At 40.4% G+C, this 26,277-nt stretch overlaps 1 protein-coding gene across 4 annotated transcripts; it reads right to left on the reverse strand.

Moving 5' to 3' along the window:
* Positions 1 to 2,019: 2,019 nt before the first annotated feature.
* pip4k2ab (phosphatidylinositol-5-phosphate 4-kinase, type II, alpha b) lies at positions 2,020 to 25,829 on the reverse strand. 4 transcript variants are annotated; one of them, XM_053651131.1, is made up of 11 exons: positions 24,559 to 25,829; positions 14,867 to 14,964; positions 13,457 to 13,553; positions 12,786 to 12,938; positions 12,150 to 12,296; positions 11,978 to 12,016; positions 9,731 to 9,829; positions 7,754 to 7,867; positions 7,236 to 7,488; positions 7,028 to 7,131; positions 2,020 to 5,358 (listed from the first exon to the last, which is right to left on the reverse strand). In XM_053651131.1, exons 1-11 carry the CDS (start codon positions 24,700 to 24,702, stop codon positions 5,278 to 5,280), a joined length of 1,329 nt encoding a protein of 442 aa, XP_053507106.1. In that variant the 5' UTR covers positions 24,703 to 25,829; the 3' UTR covers positions 2,020 to 5,277. The 4 variants fall into 4 exon arrangements, with proteins under 4 accessions (XP_053507106.1, XP_053507109.1, XP_053507105.1 ...); XM_053651134.1 differs by lacking the exon at positions 9,731 to 9,829; XM_053651130.1 differs by having other exon boundaries at positions 2,020 to 7,131.
* Between the last annotated feature and the right edge of the window lie 448 nt (positions 25,830 to 26,277).

Genomic DNA, 26,277 nt, shown 5'->3' on the forward strand with positions numbered 1-26,277 from the left:
AGCCTAGCTACCATGGTTAAATAAGAGAATGACGTAAACATTCTAAGAGAGAAAATCTTTTTTATTTAGCCATTCATTTTTTAATTTTTTTTTTTTTACAGGCCTTCATCGATTTAAAGAGATCAGCTGCATGTAATCTAACTATAAGACTGGTTTTAAGTCGCCTGAGTATGTGCTTAAATATTGAAAATTGTTTTAGGAGTGGAATAAAGTGGTGAATATGGCTCGTTTAATAATCCTGTTCTTTACCCATCATCACACAAGGAATGAAAAGGTTTAAAGATCTGACCTCTACACAGTCCAAAGTTTCTACTTTACGATGTTAGCCATATAAAATCATTATTGTTAAAAATCCTTTCGAAATAATGAATGAAAACCAGAACACGCATGTAAAGAAAAGAAAATGCGTTGAAATAACAATTCGTATGCCTAATTTATCATGTCTTTGAAAAACAAAACAAAAACAAACAAACAAACACAAAAAAACAGTAGTGGTATTGAGTGTCTTTGCCATCACAGGTGGTCACTGGTTCAGCTGTAAACAACAACAACAACAACAACAACAACAACAAAAAGAAGAACAAACAACTTACCAAAGTATAGAAATCTCCAGACAGACGGCAGGCTGCTACCCTTAAACTCTTTATTAAACCCAGTGGGTAAATTCTACAAACCGGAAATGAAAATGATTAGATATATGATCGGCAAGACGATTTGAACACCTCTTTGAAGATCTACGCGTAATTAGCATATAAGAGAAAATAATGCTTGCTCATTTTTTTTTAAATTAATAATAATAAAAACTTAAGAGCTTACGAACAAAGGTTATAAACAGGGTAACTTTCTAACATCCTACTTTACATAATGTGCTAAATTTAACTGAATTAATTAGCACGTTTAAAACAGAAATAGCTCGTAATACTCTTAAAGCAGAAACTGCTCTATGCAGTAACGCTGTGGGAAAAGACCATTAAGGCCTCACACGTCCTTCCTTGCGCCCTCTGATGGTCATCCACAACACTGCAACATCTAATGTTAAAGCATTTTCCTTCGACTCTGCGTGGAAACAAAAATAATATAACGTATCTCTATTGTAGAATTCCTACAAACAGAATTAATTCAGTTAAAATAAAAACCCCAGCATCTGACTCTAAGCCATGTTTATTATCAAGGTAAAAAAAAAAAGTTTGACTAATTTATTTCAATGCGCCTCAATAAGGTGACTTAATAATGACTTAAAATAATGAACCCGTGTTTACTCTTAACTCTTACCTATTTAAGTTCCAACAGGATGACACTCTCAGTAAGTTTGCTGGCACATAAAGTCAGTGGGAATTAGGAAAGCAGCTCTTCCATTACCTAAACCAGAAAGTGCTAACCTTTCACAGAGCTGGAGAAGACCATAAAGAGACCGAACATAGAGACGAAGACTTGCAGGAGATGAAAAAGTCGAAACGGACAGCAGGAAACCTGAAAAAGTCTTCAGAGGCAAGTGAAATAAAGGTTTACATTTACGCCACATGAATGAGAAATATATTGGACCTTTTTAATGATCCATAATAATGAAATGAAGCTTTTTTTTTTTTTTAAAAAAAGAAAGAAATAAAGAACAAATGAATGAATGAAGAAAGTAAGTACTGTTGAATCGATCAGTTCAAAGTAGGGTATAAACTTTGAAAGTTTTTGGATTTATCTTGTGTATTGTTCTTTTATGCATTTTTATTTCCCTGTGCTCTTTCTTCTGTTGTACTCTGTCTGTATATTAAGTTTTTAATTTATTTGACCTTACACACCTTTCACGTTATTTAGCAAGTTTTCTGACTGACTGACCGGAATGACTGTTATAGCTGATATAACGTAAGTAATAAGAGGAAACATCTTGTTTCATGGACTGACTGACCGGAATGACTGTTATAGCTGATATAACGTAAGTAATAAGAGGAAACATCTTGTTTCATGGACGTCGCACAACATTAAATGCATTTACAAATGGATAAAAAAAACATGTTCTATAATAAACATTGTAATCACTCGCGACTTGTGGTATAATCAGAATAAAACACTTCAGGATCTGCTGTTATACGGTAACATTAAATCGATTATTTTACCAATAACAGCACAAGTCTTTTGTTCCTTTCTCAAACACTGGCTAGGCTGGGACACGTGCAATGTGTAATATTGAAGCAGACATTCAGGTTGAGTAAAGCATCATTTTATTAAGCGATGCTGATGGTCGAGTGCCTCAAAACATTGCACACATACATGAATTAAAAAAACCAAAAAAAAAAAACCAAACTGCACACAGTCATGACAGGATTAAGAACAGCGATGACGAGCAGGCAGACAGCTCATGGTCATGTCATACTATGTGTCTTTCACAGCAATTTCTTAAAGGGTGCGTCCCTTAATCCCTTCTACTGTAGGATATCACACTGGGAGCATTTTCGAATCTTTCCTTTGACGCTTATTTCGATCAGTACAACTGATCTTTTTCAGGAGAGGTTTTTGCATTGGAAAACACATGGGGGGGGGGATGACTATCTTTGCCTGTAGCCTACAGTAGTGTGTGTGTGAAGATCAAATGTTAGGAACAATATAGATATCAGGCAACGGAGTACGATTAAAAGTCCACACGGAGGTCTGTAGCTTTCAGGATTAAAAAGTTCTGCCTTAAAAATCGAACGGCATGGCTTATAATCGTTCGTTTGTAGCTAAGAAATCAGATTCACCGACAGTAATACACACCGAAAAAAAAAAAAAAGACCAGCACTGTACTGTAAATACCTTCAAAAAAAAACAACAAAAAAACAATCTCTTTCAAAAGCTGCACAACAAACATCTCACTTCAATATCAAACATTGAGACACGATTGCTGGAGTAACTCTGAAGTCGTACATTTAGCGACATTCAGTCAGGAGATCGTAGATATTTTACACGGATATATTTACACATCACAGGAAGAGCAAAAGCGCCTCAGGATTCCCCCTAAATCACCTGTCCCTTTGTAGAAAATAACATCTGCAAACTTTTGCTTAAAAACCAAACCAAAAAAAAACCAAAAAAAAAAAAACCCAAACAAAAGAGTCGAATACAAAATGAAACGATTTCCCAGTTTAAAAAGGCACACTCTCGCACAGTGTAAATTGATGATTTCAGATGTGTGGGTTAGTATAAGAACGATATTCTGGAAGAAAGAAAACATATTAAGCTATATCTGCGTTATTATATATGTAATACTAACGTTCAGAGTTACAGGCTTGAGAGGAAGAGAAACACAGACGGCAAGACGTAGAGTTGTAAGATTCATTCCCACAGTTTTTTGCTTTTTTTTTTAAACAGTGCGGCTATATATGCTAAAAGTTACGCATAAAAATGTCGAAACTGTAACAGCATTCCTACTGGGGAAAGAAAGAAAGAAAGAAAAAAGGTAAAAATATAGGCATATTTGTCAATAGAACTGATCAAATAGCAACATAAAACTTTCTCCGAGAATAAAAACATGATGAAGTGTTAATAATAATAATAATAATAATATTATTATCTCTAATCCTTCTATGATCTAATTCACTCTAAACTGACACTTAAAGGAAAAATCCACCCTGATCGCGTTGCATATTAATCTGTATAAACAACATGATTTTCAGCTAGATTTATTTAGTACTTTTATGTTTAGTTTACACTTTTTTTCACTGACATGTTGATATGTTCACTCACGGTTTCCTACATTACCCACAATGCTGTGCTGATAGTCGGTGGGATTTAGCCCCTGCTTCGTCTTTACCTAAAGAGAGCTTTCTGGGACTTTGAGTCTAGCAGTTGCTGTAATATCCTCCCTACTTCTGTGTTGAATTGCTCATTAATATGACGTCGAACTTCGCAGGAAGAATTACGTACCTGTTTTTGTAACTAATATCAAAATACGTCACGAATATTTCAATATAAACGTATATGATGTGCGTCAGGGTGGAGGTTTCCTCGAAGCTCTCACTACAGTCTCACTACTATTGCATTACCCTTGAGTCAGTGGTAAAATTGGCATTGTTTGCATAAATGTTTGCGGTTCAGTAGATGTCAATGGTTCTCGAATCCAGCCGTGAACAGCCGTCTCGAGTTTTCTCTTCCTGATCGAACGAATGAAGAGGTTTAACATTTACTGTGCAGTTCGGATCATACTTCAAACTGTGCTTCGACAGGAGCGCAGAACTCCTGCTCTAGATCATGTGCAAACAACTTTGAGAGGCTTTCTACTCATAAGCTTCTCTACAGACAGCGGTGAATCTAAATAGACTACAAAATCTCATTATTTCTTTATCTAAAGAGCTTCGGAGAAGGTTCAAAACAATCCACGATGGATTTATCGTTTCGAAAGCAGTCATACCGATCTACAAATACCACGCACCAGCATTTCCAGCCGTAGATAATCATTTGTGCTGTCAATGTGGGATCCCTGACTGAAAAAAACCTTTTCAGGCTGCTTTCACACTTGTCATAAAAACTGCCAGTGCAACATTTCGTGCGTGATCCTACGGGACGCAGCTGCGGGGCGAATATACAGAGATTTACGACGTGCTGACTAGAAAATGTTTCTTTGCCAAATGTTGCAGTTGTACATAAAAATAACTGTGTCTGTTTTTGGGATGTTCACCAGGACATGATGTGACGTCTCACTTTATTTCTGGCTGCACGCGGTCATGTCGCACAAGTCGCAGCTCAAATTCTCGTATTTTCTACCTCTAAAGCTTCAGCGAAGGCAAACAACCTCCTCGTCGCCAGAGTTACACCAATCGTTGCGTCATCGGCATTGCTAAGAATAATAAATCTAATCTAGCGAGCAAGCTAGGTGACACTAGTTGGGAGCGTTGTCATGGTTACAGGGTGGATAAAGTGTGAAAGCAGCCTTGGTCTAAAACAATGCTTAACCCGGGCTCAGAGAAGTGTCCTTGTCTGAGGTCTTCTTGCAGTAAACAAAGACAAAAGTAGAGTAAAAAAAGCAGCTCTGAGGTTTCCACATAAACACATAATCACATCACTCAACATCCCAATCAACGATATCTAATACAGATGTACAGCACAGTATAATGCACAGCTATATTTTATTTTTGTCCATCCACAGCCATAAACCTATTTAATAATGTTATTTATTAAAAAAAAACAAACCAAAAAACAAAATAAAACTATAAACAGACAGCTCTAATAAATGTCCAAGGATCCAATTAAAAGCCTCTCAGTAGGTTGGAGGCCTGAACTCAGGGTCCTGAGAGTGACCTCAGGCAACGGTTAGGACAGAATGGTGGTGATGAAGTCGTAAAACCTTTTGGAATATTGCTCCGGATTAACCGTCGAGATTTCGGCTCCAGCCTAGAGCCAAGAGGGAAAACATTAGAAACAGAAAGAAAAAAAAAATAAAATAAAAATGAAATACTAACTGAATGGAAGTTCATCTGTTAGAATCTTTATCCTGTATCATTTCGGTCGGGCGTTTATTTACTTTCTGTCTCTTTGAACTGATGCGGCAATGTCGAGGAAAGAGACCAAGTTGCTTATACGGACAGAGTTGTTGCTACGGGTAACCCGAGACTATAAAGTTGAGTTGAATGAGTCACATGACCGCATCACATGACTAAAAATACATCGTTTTTGAATAGCTCAGTTTTGAACTGAGTTTTCGAGCGTATCCACTCGGGAGAGCGTTTTCACCGGACGACAAAAACGCCGTCTCAGTGTGGACGGAAGGCCAAAACGTAGAGGGAAAAAAAGACGCGTTTTCAAATTTATACGGATTAATGTGGATGTAGCCTGAGAGAGGGAACGCAGCCAATTTTGCTCCTTTGGCTCCTGGACAGCCGCACATACTCGTGGCAACGTCGGGATTTGAACTGGCGGTCTCCTGACGATAGGACGAACGCTTTTCTCGTGGGCTTCGTGCACTTTTAAAATAAAGGCCCCTGAATAAAGCTGAGTTGTCTGAGACTTCTCACATACCTTCATCTGTCAGTAAAACATGTCAAATATATCTCCCTCTGTAAAAGGGAGAATAAACAAATAACGTCGACTACAACCGTCCAAACAATCAGGGCACGTTAAGGACAATGAGGTGACTCTATTTGTCATATTAAGAAAGAAATCCCTAAACAAAGGACTGTAACAGTTTCAATTCTGAGTTTACAGAATAAACTGCTGACTGCACCTTTAAACATTATTATATAACTTTTATTAGCTCAAGCGAAGTTAGATGAGTGCAAGGTGGAGGATCGATATCACTACAAACATCTAGAGCATAAAGCGTTTTTTTCAAATGAAATGGCAGATGAGGCGTTTTTTTCGAATGAATGTGTAACCAGAAACAATAAAAACACGTACTATTTCAAACTGTGGATTTTATTCTAGTTGCTGGAGTGAATCATCTCTGCATACCTGTATACTGTAGATCTGTCTCTAAGAACTGCTGTAATCATAAACACTGCCCAGCGCTCATCCCAGCACTCTTAATCACAATCTGCTCAAACTGAACATCCTCTCAACACACTTAGTACAGTCTGTCTTTACTCTCTCACACCCGAATACTGTAATGAGTGTTTAATCGCGCTAGAATCGGATGCCATCAAGAAGACGACGGGTTTTCTTTGGAGTCTGGTTCCTCTTACAGTAAGGTTTGTTCTTCATGTCGTCTCAGGGAGTTTTTCCTCATCACTGTCACCTCTGGCTTGCTGATTAGGGATCTAAATATACAGTACATCCTGATTTCTGTAAAGCTGCTTTGTGATCATCTTCAGAATTATACAGCTAAAATGAGACTGCCGTTGACTTTATTTTACTCTGCTAGATAGACTAGAGTGACTTCCCTTGGGTGTTCTTATTGAAGAATCCACTCACACTGATGATATTAAAAACAGTATTACAGTCAATATTCAGGTTATGCTGTTTTATTGCTTTGAGCCATTCAATGTTTATGAAATTGAAATCTCTCTTTTAAAAAAAAAAAAAAAAAACCCCAAAAAAACAACCTGTAAGAGGCGTTTGGTCTTACCCCGTGCTTCACCGTCTTAGCTGCATGTGCTGCTTTCTTCTTAGCGTCATATGGTGTGAGGATGTCGATTACGGCCATGAAGTACACCTCTTTTTTGGGGGCGTCTGAGAGGGAGTGTAAATATATTTCTCTCAGGGAGTAAACATCACGTGATTTAATAAATGGCCCATGTGCATACTACTACACTCGACTGTATGAACAGACTCACTCTCGTGACTGCGTATGGCGTAGACGTCCACGCTGGGATCGAACTCTCCTGGCCCTAGCGGCCTGTTGCTGTCGAGCGTGTTGCTGGGACTCTCGGGTGGCGACCCGGTCACTCCTCCGTCGCTCTCGGCTCCCTCCTCCTCTCCTCCTTCGTTGTCCTCGATCTCCTCCTCCGGCTGCTCCTGCTCTCCGCGCTCCACGTCATGGAGCCCAACAAGCAGGCTGTAGTCCATTAGCTTCAGCTGGGCTAGAAACTGCACAAAGACACACTCAGCATTGAGTGAGCAAGAAGGAGAACAAGGGGGAAGGATGAAGAAGAGCAAATAGTAAGATATCCATAATTCTCATGCATGGTAATAATCCTTGAGCTTTTTCCATTCTACCCTAACAACAACAACAACAACAACAAAAAAAAGTAAGATTGCACCAAAAGCAAGGTGAATATGAATATTAGAGCAAGGTGCTGGATCAGCAGAGGCAATAATTACAATTATGGTTCTTAATAAACGACTCACAAACCTCCACATCGTTCTTTAGCTTCTCTAGGAACATCTTCTTGTTCTCCTCGTCTATATAGATCTTCTGTCCATCGTTGATGAAGTCATTGTCTTTGTACGTTGGGAGTTCCTTAGTCTGATGTTCACATTGCAGGGGGGGGAAGAAAGAAGGTATTATTCTTTGGAAAACTTCAGGTACCTGTAACAACAGACTTAAGAGTAAGAGTGTGTGTTTGAGACGGATTTATTCCACTTCTACGTTGTCGGTGAACATAAAAAAACAAACAAAACAAAACACCAGCAGAGAACAGCACAGAAGTGTGCACAGGAATCCAAAATCTATGGATAAGACAAGTGGAAATGACCTCAAACAAACACACGGCCATCCCTTTACTCTGGTGCAGTATGTATTTGCATACTGGAACATCATGGGCTTGTAGATTTTATGATGCAATAACATTTGCCTATCACGTCTTACTATGATAACACTAACCTTCTCAGTGAAATGTTCGGCTCCTGTTTCTTAAAAGAATGCGACTTGGAAGAACTTTCATACTGTGAATGTCTACACATTCAAATGAAATCCCTGGAAAAGAGCTCAACATAAAATAAAATTCAGATGAGCCCTGAAACTGCAGTCACTTAGCTTTATTTTTAAAAAAAAAAACAAACCCAAAAAACAGGCACTCTTTAGCTTCAGGTCGGTCTGAGCACCGAGTTTGTGCTTGCCACGTATCATTCATAATGTCTCTTTTGTTTTATCCCCAGTTTTAGAATATATGATTACCTTTATGATTAATATAAATAATATATAAACACTGCACAGACTGTAGAGAGAAAACGAAACACTTGAAATAGCTTGTAGATTCATTAGACAAGGAATTCAAGCTGAAGATGGAATGAATTGCACAAAACAAAGCGTTCAACAGGGGACAAGAGTGAGTTCATAGACGTAACATGAAACCTCTATTTTACACATAGACAATCCGGAATATTCCAGGAATGATATGACTGTCTCTTTACAATTTTCGTTGCATAATCAACAAGTTAGAAAGGGATTTATAGCAAGGAATAAAACTGCTTGTGCGGTTATAGGAAAATAATCAACAGCAGGATGGCGTGATGAAGTGGAGTTACCGTTACCACCTCAAAGTTGATTAGTTTCCTATAACAGCACATCCTGAAGCGTTTCATTTCTTTTTTAACACAGCAGCTTACCAAAATAACAATTTGAACATGTTGTACAGCGACTTTTTTTATCCATTTATTGCTACATTTAATGTTGTGGAACTGCTGTAAACAAGTTCAGACTTTACCTAGTCATCCCCTAACCAGCCTTTCTCGTCTTATTTTTACTCTCTTGGTGATAATAAGACAAAAAAAAATAAATAAAAAATGCAGTTTGTCACATGAATAAGAACGTGCAAAAAACATGATCCTCTGCACTGAAGTCTTTTTTTTTTTTAAATGTTAAATGAATGTTTCCTTACAGAAAAGTTACTATAGCAGTGATGACATACTGTATTAGAATGCCCGCTTTAACATGCTGTAAGCTTCAGCTGCACTACTGCCAAAATGACTAGAAAAACACCTTCTAACCAATCAGTACTAAGAATTCAAGCAGTATAACCTGTGGGACTTATTGGTTCATTCGGGCACAGATCTGTCTGAAACATGCAAACATTTCAAACGTCATAAGGGTTAGGTCCAACCAGCGTTGATTACCTGTTTTTAAAAACACTACACTAAAGTATCCCTTTTCATAACTGGGTCTAAGCGTGATGATTCACAGCCTCTGCTCGAGGGAAATGATATTGTAATTATATTCCCACAAACACACTACAGCTGTTCTGTTCTGACGTTCTCTTGCATTGCCCTGCAGACACTGTGGAAGAAGACGTGACGTTAGTTCTGGACATGATTTTGAGCCTGCACTCCCTCGTGGCATCCAATCGGGACAGAGCGTATGTGTGTGACGTCTTTGCAGGTGTGTCCTTACATGTCTGATGGCGCAGTAAAAGCGTGTGGCGATCCGAATGGTTTGGAGCTTTTGGCTCATGCGAGATTTGGCTGGAGCCCCATCTTCAGGTGGGCGTGGCTGTTGGAGAAGAGGGTGAGAGGCACGCAGCTTCACTCATGAACACATTTCATCAATCTTTTAGACTGGCCGGCTTAAAAATACAAATCAGTCACTGATATAAAATGTAGTGTTGAAGGAAATGATTTTTTTGAGGTTTAACAGCTAGTTTTTAAAAAAAAATAAATCTTCATAACACTTTAAGAAGAATGATGGGTACCGATTACACAAGGAATACATGCATTAAATGCATTTGTGCACAATGGCTATGTTTACACGCACCCATTTTCGTCAATAGGAACGAATCCGATCCGATTGCAGATCTGTTTGTACCCTAAACGTTGCAATCCGGTTCAAATATTCGTTTATATGTGCATCCGAACAAAGCTTACAGCGTCTGTCGTCATGCTGACCATAGAACAGCGGAGAAAGAAAGCCATGGACGTGACACCAAATGACCTGATAGGATTTTTTTTGCTTTGTTGTCGTACATAAACATACGTCGGCAACAACCGACTGAATCCTCAACTGCACTTCCTCGAACACTTCTTAGAAGAGATCGTTATCACGGACGTGTCTCTCGACAATCTTTTTTTGTCTCTCAGTATGTTCAACAAATATTTTATCTCCTCTATCGACCGGTTCTTTCCCGACGGACACCATATTTAAGACGCAAGACGTGAACGTACGCACCGTTGCACTACACATGTCCACGAGGTATTTTTGAGTCTTCTCTGCTTGAGAAAAATAATAGGATACAAGCGTTTACACGGTGATTTTTTTTCCCCCTCTCGATCAGATTAGAAAAGGAACAAACCAGCCTATCCGATCCGACGGAAATTTCCTTCGGACCGAGCGCAATCGGATCGACAAAGGTGTTTACGTGAAGGCTTTTCCGATTACTATCGGATTATTCGGTTGCGTGTGAACGTAGCCGATGTTACCTGATGTTTCGAAAAATGATGATTCAGACAGTTGAAATGATTTTGACAGAATTATCCGATTCATAAAAAAAAACAAAAAAAAAAACACATCACTGCTTAAATAATACGGTACGTGACGCATTTTCACAAATTTAGACAACTAGTTCATATTCATATTCTGCGCAAGAGCGTCGTATACGGCAGGAAGTACATGCCGACAGGGAGCACATGCACAACGGGGCAGAGGACAAAGATACACATGCAAATTATTCACATGCCTTCATATATACACGTTATGCATTATGAGACATCACAAAGCAGCCAGCGGACCCTTGCTGGATCCCTAGTTCACTAGATTTAACAAAAAAAAAAGAAATAAATCATAATATATTTATTAGAGTCAATAAGTTTACTTAGGTACCAGCTTACAAGCTAGCAAAAACATTCTTTATTCATATACAGTATTTCAAGCTCGAAAAAATATTCGGGTAGTAACATATGTACTGTACATTTTTCTTTAAGCCTAAAACTAGGAACAATACGTTACATATTAAAAATCATGTTCACTTTAAAGTCAGTGTACTCGAGCACATATACGACAGAATAAAAAGCATTATGGTCTAAATATTCGTTAAGCTCATTAGTCGTACAATAATTTCCCCCTAAATGATGATGATGATGATGATTATTATTATGATTACTCTTATTTAACTGAAATTTCTTGATCACAGAATGACTGTAATTTCATTAAGAGAATTAAACACACAATTATTAACCTTTTCTTTTTTTTTCAGCTTAATGCGGTTAGTAAAGTACAACATGCCACTATTGCACCGTAAAGTTCACATTTCCACACAGTCAAGCAAGAGGAGGGATAAAACAAAGGAAATCATTAAGACACTCAACCAAGATGAAGCACAAATTCAGTGCCGCTGAAGAGGAATGAAAAGGAAGGCGAACGTTTCTTTTTTCCTTTTTCACGTTATATGTTCGGGAATTTTCCAACACGTGACTGACGGATAAAACGTGACGCCAATGAAACATTCCAAACACGACCGTCTCGGATTTCTCACACCGGTAACAAACGTACATGCAATGTACTGAACGTGCAAGTGCATGCTTATTTCACACGTTTGCATTAAGTCTGCATAAAGCGTCAGGATTATTTCGTAGACTTAAAAAAAAAAAAAAATCCTAATGGTCATGATGTAATGAAAATGATTTATTTATTTATTTATTTATTTACCTTTTCTTTGTCGCTAGCCTCTCTGGACACGGTGGATCCCTGAGAAATGCATGAAGAACAGTGTTTATCGTTTATTTGAATTGATCACGTACGATATACCTGGCTGTTATTACGTATAAACGGATCGTCTAATCGTCAACGTCAAGCCTTTTTGACTTCTCGGAGCGCTCACCTTCAGGTCGTATTTTTTGTGCACGGGCAGACGGGGGCTGAACACGTTGCGCGTGACGATCATGTACGTCTCGTCTCCGTCCACCGTGAGGCGGTACATGCCCAGGAACTGAGGCAGCAGTGTGTTGCCATGGCACTCCACTATATACTGCAAACAGAAGAAAGGAAAGAAAAAAAAAAAAAACCCCCACACATACAAATGAGGCTCCAGCTCACCAGAGTTCACCTTAAGGGTGAGTCAGCTGCTTCACAATGACAGCCTTGTTCCAATCATAGCTCCTACACACTTCTCTCACACACTTCCACTTTGAGAGGCTGGAGCCTTTCAGACGGTTGGAAGTGACAATATTTAAATGTGCCTTTAGCTTTTTTTTAAGCGCTGGAAAACTGCAATATCAATGAACCGTAGAACTATGTACGCTTCATGGGTTACCTTTAATTCTGTTAAACACTTAAATGAGAACTCAATCGACATAGCTTATTATACAAAAAAAAAAAATCCGCGCTGAGAGTTTTAACCGCTTTTTAACCTCGGTTTAAAATTCATTATGATAATGAGGATAAAATACACGTTTAAATATGATAATAAGGCAACGTTTAAACATGAAGTGGGTGAGGATGTGGGACGTCCTTTTACCTGATGATACTTTTTCAGGATGTTGTGCATCTCGGCCACGTCTTCGCTGGTGATGATCTTGATGACGTACTTCTTGTTGTAGGAGGTGTGAAAGCGTGCGCCGCTACGGCCCTGGGCGTCGCTCGGGATCGGCGCGCTCCGCGTCAGAGAGTTCTGCAATCGGACAGGCGTGTCACAGACGTTCACACTGACGTCCGTGCACTAGACTCACTAGACTACACTGCTCTTCGTAACAATGGATGACATGATGACAGGAAGAAGAAATCCAAAGCCTTCGACTACGACATTTTTCATGACGGTTTGCTAAATCCGCGAGAGTTCTGACTTCTGATTTAATAGCGTGCAATCGTTTCTGTAGTACTCTTTACTGCTACTGTTACGCGTAACTGCAGATCAATATTCATATTCACACGAGCTGGAGCTATCGATCTGCAATATTCCTTTACCCGGCTGTTAAAGAAAGCAGCTCGGGGGGAAGGAAACGCTGCGGACATTAAATTTATACTGGAAAATCTGAGCACGCCACACTTTACCCAATAAATAAGTGTACGGTCTATATCACTTCATTAATATTCATTAATCCACATCCAAGTAAACAGTCATGCAGTAATGAGATAAAATTGTTACATAATGGGTTTCTTCTTCTTTTTTTTAAAAATAAATTCAGGCACCTGATATTCCTGATCATCGATGGAAAACCTCTCCCTCAGATTTCGGAAGACAAGAGGACAGTACTCTTTAAACTTGAAATGGCTTGGCATATTCTCTCTTTAGAGAGAGAGAGAGAGAGAGAGAGAGAGAGAGAGAGAGAGAGAGAGAGAGTGAGGTAGGAAGATAAAGAGAGAAATTAAAAGGAATAAAAGGAGAGAGAACGAGCCAGGAAAAAGAGAGAAATGCAGGAAAGGAGAAAAAAGAAAAGGAAAATAAGGAGAGAGAGACAGACAGCAAAAAGAAAAGAGAGAAAAATAATAAGGAAAAGAATGGGGGAGAGAGAGAGAGAGAGGAAAGAGAGGGAGAGATAGAAATAAGGAAACAGAGAGAAAGAATGAAAGAGAGAGACCAACAAAGAGAAAAATTAAAGAGACAGAGAGAAAGAAAGACGGAGGGAGAAAGAAAGAAAGAAGGAAAGAAAGAAAGCAGAAGAGACAGGGGCAAAGGAATAGACCGAGAGAGAAAGAAAGAGAGAGGGTGACAGACAGAGAGGGGTGGAGGGCGGAAAAGAGAGAGACATAAAAAGAAAAGAAGGAGAAAGAGAGAAAGGAGACAGCCACAGACAGACAGAAAGAAAGAAAGTGAGAGAGAGAGAGAGAGAGAGAGAGAGAGAGAGAGAGAAGGAGGTAGAAAGATAGAGAAAGAAATTAAAAGGAATAAAAGTGGGAGGATGAAAGAGAAAAGGGAGAGCGAGAGTCAGACAAAGAGAGAAGTGCAGGAAAGGAGAGAAAAGAAAAGGAAAATAAGGAGACAGATGGGATGAAAAGAGCGACAAATAATAAGGAAAAGAATGGGAGAGAGAGAACAAGAGAGAGAGAGAGAGAGAGAGGAAATGGGATAAGGAGAGAGAGAAGAAAGAGAGACAGAGAGATAGAAATAAGGAGAAAGAATGAAAGAAGGAGACCAACAAAGAGGAAAAAATAAAGAGACAGAGAGATAGAAAGACAGAGGGAGAAAGAAAGAGAGAGAGGGCGACAGAGAGAAAAAGAAAGGGACAGAGAGAGAGAAAGAAAGAGCAGGAGACAGACAGAGATGGAGAGGGGTGAAAGAGAGAGGGATGGAGGGAGGAAAAGAGAGAGAGAGGGAGAAAAAAGAAAAGAATAGAAAGAGAGACATACAGACAGACAGAGAGAAAGATGAACAGGGAAAGAAAGAAGGGAAAGAGAGAGGGAGATAGACAGAGCAGAGGAGAGGAGAGTATATTTAATATTGGATATATATATATATATAGAATTGGCTTACATTCTGCATGACTTTGCAGTTGTTCACGTTATAATTGAAAAAAAAACAACACAATAAATGAATAAAGTGAAAGAATTAAAAGGAGGCAAAAGGCCGTGGCTTATCAGGCTTTGTCTCTCTGCTCGTACTTGTTGAAGAGGTGATTGTCCACTTTGATCTTGGAGTTGGCTTTGAAATCATCGGGCATCAGCATTACAGGGATCTGGATGTGACTGAGGTTATTGATCTGGAGACACAAACACAAGCAGGAGGAGCGCTCAGATACGGTCATCACTTTCACACAACGAGTACGCTGCCTTTTACTGAACTCCCGTCATCACGCCGGCTATCTGGAGCGGCTCCGGACGATCTGATCGGACTGACCTCGAATTCACTCAGAACGCCACCTTCATCCTTCCTCCTCTACACACATTTCACCTTCATCTTCACTTTACTACCGTTTAAACAGCTATATGGGATGATTCCCGTGCACAGATGACTGCAGAAGCACCGTTTCTATTTCAGTAACCTGTCAGGGGGCACATTTTCTCTGCCCTTCACCCTGGAATCCTACCTGCTTTTTATGACACTCCCTCAATCATCTAACCACACACACACACACACACACACACACACACACACACACTCTACCAGTATGACGCAGGATGCTATTTCGGTGTACCTTCCTCTGTGTCTCCATCTGTCCTTACTGCATTGGGGGGTATTGCCTTGTATCTGTTAGAAAACTCCGTCATCAGTCCGTATAGCGGGTAAACGTTGTGTGCGAGCTGCTGATGAACATCACACAGCACAGACATTTGGGCATTGGTACATTTTTAGCACAACTTTGAAAAAATCCTGTGTATGTACGCTTACGCTGCAAGGAGAAAAAGCGAGTAATCTGTAAACTGTTGTCCTGCTTCCCCCTTTCACACTCTGCTGCCAGAAAACATGTCTCATCTAGCAGGCTAAACAGTCTGGAGAAATAGAGAGAGAGAGAGAGAGAGAGAGAGAGAGAGACAGATTTGTCTCAGCCAGCACAGGCCAACCGGTTCATTCCTCTTCATCTTAGAGAAAGGGCACTCTGTACACGGTTTTCTTTTTTTTTAAAAATGTGCCAGTATGTCACAGCCTGAGGAAGAGTTAGCGAAAGTGACGTTTCCAGCTGTACCCACCTAAAAGCACGGCACAACAGTGTCTCCTAAAAATATCTGCTCCATTTTCCCAGAAACAACATTTTATCCCACAGTGACCTTCGTCTACAATTACAACGTCTTGGTAACTATTTTATGTCACTCAAAAAAGATCCATCACTTATTTCTGCCTTTAAACATTTTTAACCAATAGCTCTTCTCAGAATACGGCATTGTTATTATTATTATTATTACTATTATTATATTAGGGGGACCCCGCCTTGTGCCCGATGCTCCCTGGGATAGGCTCCAGGTTCCCCGTGACCCTGAAAAGGAGTAAGTGGTAGAAGATGGATGGATGGATGGATGGATATTAGAGGGCTAAGCACCAAAGGCGCATAAAACCCTTTTGGTGTTTGTAAACAAAAAGACGCTCAACCTGGTTGCCAAAATACTTGAGTAGCCACAAGCTGATGCTACTTGGGTAAAACATGACTAAAGAATCCATCCATTTTCCATACCGCTTATCCTACACAAGGTCACGGAGAGCCTATCCCAGGGGACTCGGGGAACGAGGCGGGGGACACCCTAGACGGGGTGCCAACCCATTGCAGGGCTCAATCACACACTACAGACAATTTACGGAGGCCAATCAGCCTACAACGCATGTGTTTGGACTGGGAGGAAACCGGAGTACCCGGAGGAAACCCCCGAAGCACGGGGAGAACATTCAAACTCAGAGCACACAGGGCAGAGAAAGTAATCAAACCCCAAATCCTGGAGGTACAAGGCAAACACGGTAACCACTAACCACTTGCTGAATGAATGAGGAATGAAAAGAAAATGTGGCGCGTGATGCTGTCACGTGGGGTAGTAAAGAGAGAACGTAATCGGGAACGCCAAACCAAAATGACTTGACGAGTCCAAGTCAAGACTCGAGTCAGCTGTTCACGGGTCCGAATCAAGTTTCGAGTCAGCTGTTCACGGGTCCGAATCAAGTTTCGAGTCAGCTGTTCACGAGTCCCAGTCAAGTCTCGAGTCAGCTGTTCACGAGTCCCAGTCAAGTCTCAAGTCAGCTGTTCATGAGTCCGAATCAAGTCTTGAGTCAGCTGTTCACGAGTCCAAGTCAAGTCTTCAGTCAGCTGTTCACGAATCCAAGTCAAGTCTCGAGTCAGCTGTTCATGAGTCCGTGTCAAGTCTCGAGTCAGCTGTTCATGAGTCCGAATCAAGTGTTGAGTCAGCTGTTCACGAGTCCGAATGAAGTGTTGAGTCAGCTGTTCACGAGTCCAAGTCAAGTCTTCAGTCAGCTGTTCACGAATCCAAGTCAAGTCTCGAGTCAGCAGTTCATGAGTCCGTGTCAAGTCTCGAGTCAGCTGTTCACGAGTCCCAGTCAAGTCTCAAGTCAGCTGTTCATGAGTCCGAATCAAGTGTTGAGTCAGCTGTTCACGAGTCCGAATGAAGTGTTGAGTCAGCTGTTCACGAGTCCAAGTCAAGTCTTCAGTCAGCTGTTCACGAATCCAAGTCAAGTCTCGAATCAGCTGTTCACGAGTCCGTGTCAAGTCTCGAGTCAGCTGTTCACGAGTCCAAGTCAAGTCACAAGTCATTTTTCTTTGTGACTTAAGTGTGACTGGAGTCCGAGTCGCAGACTCGAGTTTCCATCTCTGTCCGAGTCAACAGTAATGGGTAAAAACAAACGTGTTAATGAACACTCTTCCGATTCGGATATCCAAAAGAGTGGTACGACAGTTTAGAAAACAGATTCTGGTTTGCGCTAAAAATAATTTGGCGCAGTGATGGAGATTAGCACTAGCTTCCTGCACAGCAATTTTGATGTACACCCCTTGAGTGCTCTAGCACCACCAACAGGGCAAATTTTCACATTTTCACATCTCTTATTCTTTGGGTCATGCCGAGTTTAACGTATACCATGATGCTCATTTCTGCCGTGCTGGATTTTTCCACTATTCTCACTTCTTCCTTCGTCCTACGACTTATATCCAATCATCACAACATCTGGATCACAGCACTGTGCGACCAACCTGAACAAAACTGGTTTCTCAGATTTTTGACATGCAGGATGGTTCGTTCATAACGTTCAAACGAAATTGACAGAACAGTCGCCAAACAGGAAGTGAGGGCATATCTCGGCAGCAGTGTGATCTATTCAGACCAAACTTTGTACGTGACTAAAGGATCATGTCCTAAAGAAAAGTTTTGTCTAAATTCACCAGTAGGGTGTGATATAATTCTCAAATGAGCAAAACTGCCTGATGTATTGCCTTCAGATTTAGTATATCTCCGTGGGAACTATGGTTTCTGTTCTTCCTTCGTCACTAAGCGGTAGAGCCAGAAAGTGCTTGGCCTCCTATTCTACTTCTTCTTCTTATTAATGATAGCAAAAGAGCTACAGTCATTTATCTTCATCAAAAGCTTTATCCTGGTCACGCTCAAAGGCATTGGGAGTTTGATGCGTCATGTGCATTAACATTCAGTCCAACGCCTCACACTGTCCTACAAAGTGCCCTACAGCACATATGCCACACTTCTCAGACGAAGCAGCACAACAAAATTTGCTTATGAAATGGGTCAAAGAACAAAGCTTAAAAACAAAGCTCATCATACCTCCTACACATACATACAGTAGATATGTGATATTAAAATGATCTAATAAGGAATTGTGAAGCATTGGTGAGCTGTATCTTTTCTAATCATCATATATAATGTGTGTGGAATGATCTCAGTGGGTGGTAAGCTGCCTACTATCAAAACTCCAGTACAAAAAATTATAGAACTGGAATACTTTGGTGTGAAGCAGGAAGTTGGTCGGTGTAATTATTTTCACAATTGGATTATTATGGCATGTAGTGGCTTTAATCCTCAGGCATAGATGGCATTCAAAAGTGTTGGGTTTGTTTGCTAGCTCACGTTTTTTTGTGTAATCTTATGGGAAGTGGCTTCAAGAATCACAGCAGAGCTTCAATAGGTAAAAAAGAAGTTCCAAAAATGAAAACACAGAGTGACATGAAGAAGTTTTTGTTTATTCTCCTGACCGATCAATATGGAGGACAAAGTGCCGGAGAAAATGAGTCTTGTTAGAGAGCGAATATTCGAAAATGATAATATCGCATTGCCAATATTCCCAATGAGATGAGTGATTTAACTAAAAATAACAACTTGTCTATTTTTTAGCAAGCTAGCCGATACTAGGCGGAACTAGGGAGGTAAAAGCGTTGTTGTGAATCCACTCTTACATAATACGTAGGAAAAAGAAATAACGCAAAAGTCATCTGATGATATCTAATGAGCATTATTATTTTTTGTTACAGTCACGTCGCTAATACTCTGCAGAAAGATGATCATTTGACAAAAAACTGGCAGGGCTGCCTTCTTGGGAATTAACCAATTCAATTCTAACTAGCTGCTGGTTCGTATTTGGGATATGAGTTCCTCCGGTTCATCTATTCGGATTCCACTTTATACTCCCTTATGCAATAACGGCAATAAAAATAAAAAAAAAAACACTCCTCTGCGTCAAACTAGGAGTGAGAGAATGAGAGCTTCATTGGCTTTGGAGGGAAAAGAGAATGGGTAATGTGCCAGAAGGAAAAGATTGACGAAGAGCTGGAAAGGCATGAAATAAGGAGCCAAAGTAAAGGATAAGCTTGGACACAGGGTAGCTTGAAGGAAGCAATAAGTGGGTGCTGATCAAGGAGGAAGCAATCTAATGGCGTAATTAATACCCACACCAGAGGCAAAGCAGCAAAGCATTAATCAGACCAAAACATGGCACTGATCAAGCTGTGCAGAAAAGACTGTAATTACAACAAAACCTCAACAGCAGGTTATAAAACCACTGCCTCTCATCGGAACAGAACTCGGTCATCAGTCTCACTCCTATCGCCCATTAGATTGCCTTTGCATCCGGAAAACATAATTAGAAAAGCGTCTAAAACAGACTGCCTGCTTGAAGGGTAAAGCAGAGATTTATTTCCTCTGCTCTGAAAGGCAGAAGTGGAGTGTAAGCGGTAGTTATGGCTCCAGTCTCCAGGGTCAGAGAGAGAATTAGTCAGCCATTTCTCCTGGCCAACTCTCCTCCAGTCTCTCTGCGTATATGCCAGGCTATTTTTTTTAAAAAGAGAGAGAGAGAGAGAGAGAGAGAGAGAAAACCAGACTCAGGAAAGCCAGAACTGGCACTCCTGAACGAGAATCTGAGCTCGCTCTTCAAAAACTAGTCTCCCCCAGATGACGACGTGGGTTTGAAAGGCTTGTGAAGTGGACACACAAACACGTCGTCTGCATATGCCCACACTCGTGTCGTCTCTGCTAGTCTTTCGTTCAGCAGAATACCCAGCAACACTTCAGCATATATTATTGACTGCGCTGAGACTAAATACTCGTATCTGCACAGTCGATGAATTTCTTACTCGGGCAGAATTTTCACGTGGCGGCCATGTCGATGCTTTTGTTATGGACACAAGACAGGAACATTAGATTAGAACAATTCACTTGGGGCCATTGTGTTTGTAAAAGGATAATATGGGGGGAAATGTGCTTAATGGCCTCTCTGGCTCATCGTTTAGAAGTGGGGAGGGTCGTACCAGTGGGATGTGGTGTCAAATTTCATCTATGGTGTGTGCTATCGACAGAAGGTAAGGATGTGGATCACTGCGGCAATTTAGCTTTTTGTGGTCAATCTGCCAATCTCTGTAATCTATAAGCTATAATAATAATAATAAAAATGATGATGAAACAAAAAGATTAAAAAAACAAAAACACGGATGCTCGAATTGTTCTTCATTCTTAAAAATGTAAAAGATATTAACTAGAAAGACTTTTCCGTTAAATCTCTTTCACGGTCAGTATTTATCACGTTGTTGTTCTAACCTAAAACAGAAAGCAGACGTGAGGAAAGGTGGCGCGCCCAGCTAAAAATAGCACGCTGTTTGATTTGGTTTTGGTGTGTTCTTATGGCCGTTTGATAGCCGTCATGTACGATAAACTATCTGCAGTAGCAACGTAATGAGTTTACTACAGTAGCAGATTTAACACACATAATGGTTTTCAGTGTAGTCGTGCCCCGCGCTGGGAAACGGAGAATAGAACGAGAACCATTGGACTAAAGAACTCGTCAATGGTTAGGTAAATGTTTGGTTAAGCACTATGTATATCCACGAAACCATGACAGTATAACAGCTCTAATTGAGACAGGCAGCTAGTTTCGGAACGGGTCATATTACTTAGTATGGCCGAGGCGTGTTTCAAACGTCCAGTCATCATTTCGCAGGATCAGCAATCGAGCTGAATTTTATAAGTTTGCTTAAGTAGGCTTCCTTTATGTTATTTAACCCATGACCACGTTTAATGCGTGACACAAATCTATCCAACGGGTGCTAATCTTGCTCCATTTTTCTCCAAAAGTTCACCAAACTGGGTGGCTGTTAGGTCATTATTTAGTTTGGCAGTCTGTATGTACACTACATATATGATATAATAATATCACATTGTTCTTTTCAGAAAGTACCGTGTGTGTGGGCATTGCATTTATAACACGACTTGACCGATAAATACTGTCTAACATGCGACAATGGAAGGTTTCACACAAATTCGCCCGAGAGAATTCAGAGAAAGCTACATTCACAAATAGCCTACGTAGGGCCATGTATATGCGTCATCGTTTGGCAGCCGGTGTTGGTGCTTTTTCACAATTAAACAATTATCTTAGCACATTCACACGGCACCTTCTTTAGAGTGACAAATTTGCACTTTACAGCAAAATATATATATTTATAAAAATGTACATTTATGAAGACAAATCAGTTTTTGTCATCGTATTCATTCATACACAATGACTAAAGCCTAAAACTATGTCCTGATGGGAGAGCAACTCAGAGAGTACACAGTGAAGATCCAGACGTCAACTTTGCCAAACAGCTGGACCGAACCATCGTTATCTCAGCTCTAACGGTTATAACCGCTAATTGTTATTTGATTAACCTCCAATAAAGATTGTGTGGGTAAGCCAGCTAAATGAGACGGTTGTTAGATTGATTTTTACATTAGATTGATTTTGTTTGTTTTAAAACAATATAAAAGAAATCCACAAGCATTTATTTATTATATGTTTACTACTACAGGATAACACACTCATGGTGTTTGTTGCTATTAAGTAACCAGGACCACAATGAGACGTGACACGTTAAAGATACTGTACAGGCAATGGTTTTAGGAGGAGTTAGCGCTGTCTGGAATAATGTACGAAGAGGATTTTCTGAATTGACTAGGAACTTGATTGACAGGTGAGTAGAAACATCTTGTTCTGATTGGTTTGATGCTGGTGGCCCAGAACTACCGGTGTTTCAACGATTTAAATATCTCTGGCCTTTAATAAATGTCAGATTTGTTATTAAAGTTATGCATTATTAGTGTTGTAATGCATTTCTGTGATTGATGGCACAGTGTGTACAGACTAAGACACAAATTTTTTAAAATAATTTATTAACAAACGAAACGTCATGCTTTTTAAAAAAAAACAACTATAGTTATATTTAATGTTGTGGAGCATCCTCGGTACAAGTATAGGACACTATAGGAATTTTAAACCTATAGAAGCTGTCAACACCTTCTGACCAATCAGATTGGAGAATCCAACAGCGCTGCGATATGAATAAAATTTGAGAACACACATGCTAAACGTTTACACGAGGCAGAGCACTAACCTCTGTCTGAACTAGTAAGGAGCGTGTATTGTGATTCTGTTTAACTAGCTAATGTTATTTCTCATGTCAGATAAAAGACTGGACCTTTCTGCACTCTGTGTCTACGAGCAGATCCATTTTAAAGTGCAGGGGATAGACATTTCATTTTCAAGAGCCATTAAGGTCATAAATTGCTTAACATTTTATTACACGACAGGTACTAACGGCGCTTGTTCTTTTTTTTTTCCTCTGCCGATATTTTTATATGAAGAGAAAAATCAGAAGCAATACTGCCATTTTTAATAACACTTCTGAAGCATTTGGGATTTGTGTCACTGAGAGCTTGATCTGCACAAAATCCTATGAACAATTGGCAGCGGTGACATCCTAGATAAAACCTCAGAACATTTGTGAACAGCTTCACAGCTCGGGTAAAAGACACAGAATGCGACACATGCAGCTTCTTGGCACATCTGCACAGGCCTCGTAATACCGGCCGGCTATGGATCATCCTGAGAAGCATTTCATTTTAGGATTACCGTGAAGCTCTCAGACGGTGTCCCAGGAGCTCAATTATCGGCTTGGAGGACACCTGGGAAATATTCCTTTGCTCATTGAAAAGCAGACAACGCACCAATATATGATGCCAGAAATCAGCGAATTTCCCTGTAGAGATCATAAAATGCTCATTTCTTACAGTACGATAGTTGGAATGTCCAGATCTCACACACATACAGATGCAAGGTACACCACATCTGTCTAAAGACATTCCTAGGACATTTGACCTATTGCAGCATGGGGAGGTGGGGTAATGGGGGGTGTTTAAGGCAGTACGATGCGAAGCCGTCTTAAAAAAAACAAACAAAAAAAACCCAAACTTTTATTTATTTTTATTTAACTCCTTCCATGACCTCATCTCCTCAGAAAAAAGTCACCACATCGAGTATTCTTACTTATTATTAAGCCTTAAAATACATGGAGTGTCTGCCGTACAAGTCCCTGTTGTATGATCCGATACGGTAGAAACAATAACAGTAAACTCGAAACGAGCGCATTAATATTATCAACCGATCAGATAACCAATCAGATTCGAGAATTCGACCCGTGACGCAGTATAACCGGAACTATCTTGTCTTACGGACGTTACACGAGCAGCAACATTTTATTTTCAAGGACTTCACAAGCGTCATAGGCTGTATTTCACGTTACGTTCTCATACGATATAACGTAAACGTCACGTTAAAACAAAACAAAACTAAAAAAATCGACGTAAAATAAACAGCACATAAGAAACGAGAAGCCATACTCTCGACCAATCACAGCGCTGGCGTTGTTCCGGCATGTGATCGTTGCTACGCTGTTGTTTGTAAGTCGCCAGTTCAGATTTGAGTCTGCTTAAATGTACAAGTGTTGTCATTAAAGTTCGTTGAGTGTTTAAAATTCCTCGCACGGTTTGTAAAATAAGAAATCATGCTCACTTTTTTTTTTTTTTTTGGAATGACAATTGTTCCAGGTGTTACCGACGTTTACGTTCCAAAAAGCTCAACGAGCACTTCACGAATCTGTGTGAAACCTGTGAAATGTAACTATAATTGATCATTAAAAAGCATCGAATAAAAAAAAACAAAAAAACAAAAAGCAAAAAAAAGAGAAAAGATTGCAATCTTCAGGATTTGGAAATACCGTCACGGCGGTGTGTATGGTCCAACGTTGGGTCGTGATACACCATCCCACCACCCTGCTGTGGACTGTTTTCACAATTACAGCAACATTTCTTATCCAGATATATTCTGTATACTGTACTTCTGGAAACTTCTAGAAAAACCCATCCGAATACTACTTTATCGTCCTGTCATTCGTTACAAAGTGTTATGGATGACATGTTGACATGTGCTAGATCCTAAATGACTCCTAGACCTAGAGAGCACCACTTATTTGCAATAATTGATGTACTGACACATGTTTTAGGTGTGAATCTGGGATTAATGCACAGGTTTGAGTGTTCAGGCTTACCGAGTGGTGGACTCCCCACATCAGCACACTGAGAAGAGGGTCGCTGGACCGGAAAAGCTTCTTCTTCTGCGGCATGAAGTGTTTTTTCTTCGTTTTGGTTTTGCTGGCGATGGAGGAGGCGAGGCTGGCAACTCCAGAAGCCATGTTTTTTTTTATTATTATTATTTTATTTTTATTTTTTTAGCAAACACGCCGGAAAACTCGTTATGCCTGCCTGACTGACTGGAAGTGGGTCTGTACTAAATGGACGAACTGTCAAAACCTCGACACCTGAAGCTGCTGTGAGTCAAAACGCGTCCCACCGGATGTTACCAAGTACCTGTAATTCGTCCTTTCCGCCTGTTTTTCCTCTCTCATCCCTCCGTTCAATTAGACGGAATAAAATCAATAACAACGTCAAATATCGACGTTAAATCCTGAACACACCGAGCTAGCCGTGCTAGCTGTCATTGACGTGCACGTGAAGGTTATAGCGTGACTACAAGGCTGAATACGAGCACGAGCACTTCTTCAGTACCATTAAATAAATAAATAAATACATTAAAAAAAATAATAAAAAAAATCACACACACATACCTAAAAAAAAAAAAACGGTTAAATTTAATCCCGTTACCAACCTTATTAAAATTCATAAACGTAAATAATTCCAAAAAAGAGTCCTTTTTTTTAACAGAATAATTTCAAAAATTTGGGGGAGAAAAAAAAAACCCCAATACGTGAACCCTTGTACAGAATAATGCAGAGGTTAGTCGGGGACCGTTTGGCGTGCAACCGTCAGCAAGGTGTTCCACGATTTGAATTTTTAACGGTCGGTCTCGTGCGCAAGCTTCGTGAGAAATGTTCCGAAGAATAAACCGAAGCAGCTCGGTGTCGTGAAGCGGGGAAACGGCATCTCCGCCATCGCCAATGCCCTGCGCTTTGGGACGCTGCAGCTGGATGAAGGCGCAGCGCATCAGTCCCGCAATCCCTCTTTGGCTTCCGGTTAGTCTTACAGTTCACGGTTTACTGATGCACGCGGTAGGGCTGCCATAGAGAGTCGATTCTCCGGAACGCGGCGTTGAGAACAAGGAGTCGACTCCAATCCTCTTTTTTTAGGGAGTCGGTTCCACGCGGTGAGACTGATTCAGTTGCAGGTCGTGTGTAGTGTGAGGCTTGATTTAATCTTCTAACGTGGTGTGTGTAGACGTTTGAATGACTGACTACTTTACATACCTGAACATGTGCACTAGGGGCCCAAACACCAAGGCCTTACTGTCTTCCACGTTTATATGCACGCCCCCAAAAAATGTATAATGCGAACTAAAATGGAGATTGTTCATTATGGGTGCTCATTTTGTAGCATATGAGGTTATTAAATGTGTCAAAACATTTCGCCATTTATCCAACCATCCATTTTCTATACCGTTTATCTTTCAGGGTCGCGGGGAACCTGGAGACTCTCCCAGGGAGTATCGGGCACAAGGACGGGGTACACCATGGACGGGGTGCCAATCCATCGCAGGGCACAATCACATACGCATTCACACACCCATTCATACACTACGGACACTTTGGACATGCCAATACATGTCTTTGGACTGGGGGAGGAAACCCCTGCAACACGGGGAGAACATGCAAACTCCGCACTCACAGGGCAGCGGCGGGAATCGAACCCCCAACACTGGAGGTGTGAGGCGAACGTGCTCTTGCCATTTATATGGTCATCCATCATAATTGTAA

This window comes from Ictalurus furcatus, chromosome 20, assembly GCF_023375685.1.
Source record: "Ictalurus furcatus strain D&B chromosome 20, Billie_1.0, whole genome shotgun sequence".
NCBI classification, from domain to species: domain Eukaryota; kingdom Metazoa; phylum Chordata; class Actinopteri; order Siluriformes; family Ictaluridae; genus Ictalurus; species Ictalurus furcatus.

What these genes read in the sequence shown, in the direction of transcription:
- pip4k2ab (XM_053651130.1), bottom strand. Translation starts at nt 24,702, where the DNA reads ATGGCTTCTGGAGTTGCCAGCCTCGCCTCCTCCATCGCCAGCAAAACC. An exon ending in TCCTGAAAAAGTATCATCAG is followed by an intron (nt 12,297 to 12,785) that starts GTAAAAGGACGT and finishes TTCTGTTTGCAG; the next exon opens with TATATAGTGGAGTGCCATGG. An exon ending in CGCCATACGCAGTCACGAGA is followed by an intron (nt 7,132 to 7,235) that starts GTGAGTCTGTTC and finishes ACTCCCTCTCAG; the next exon opens with ACGCCCCCAAAAAAGAGGTG.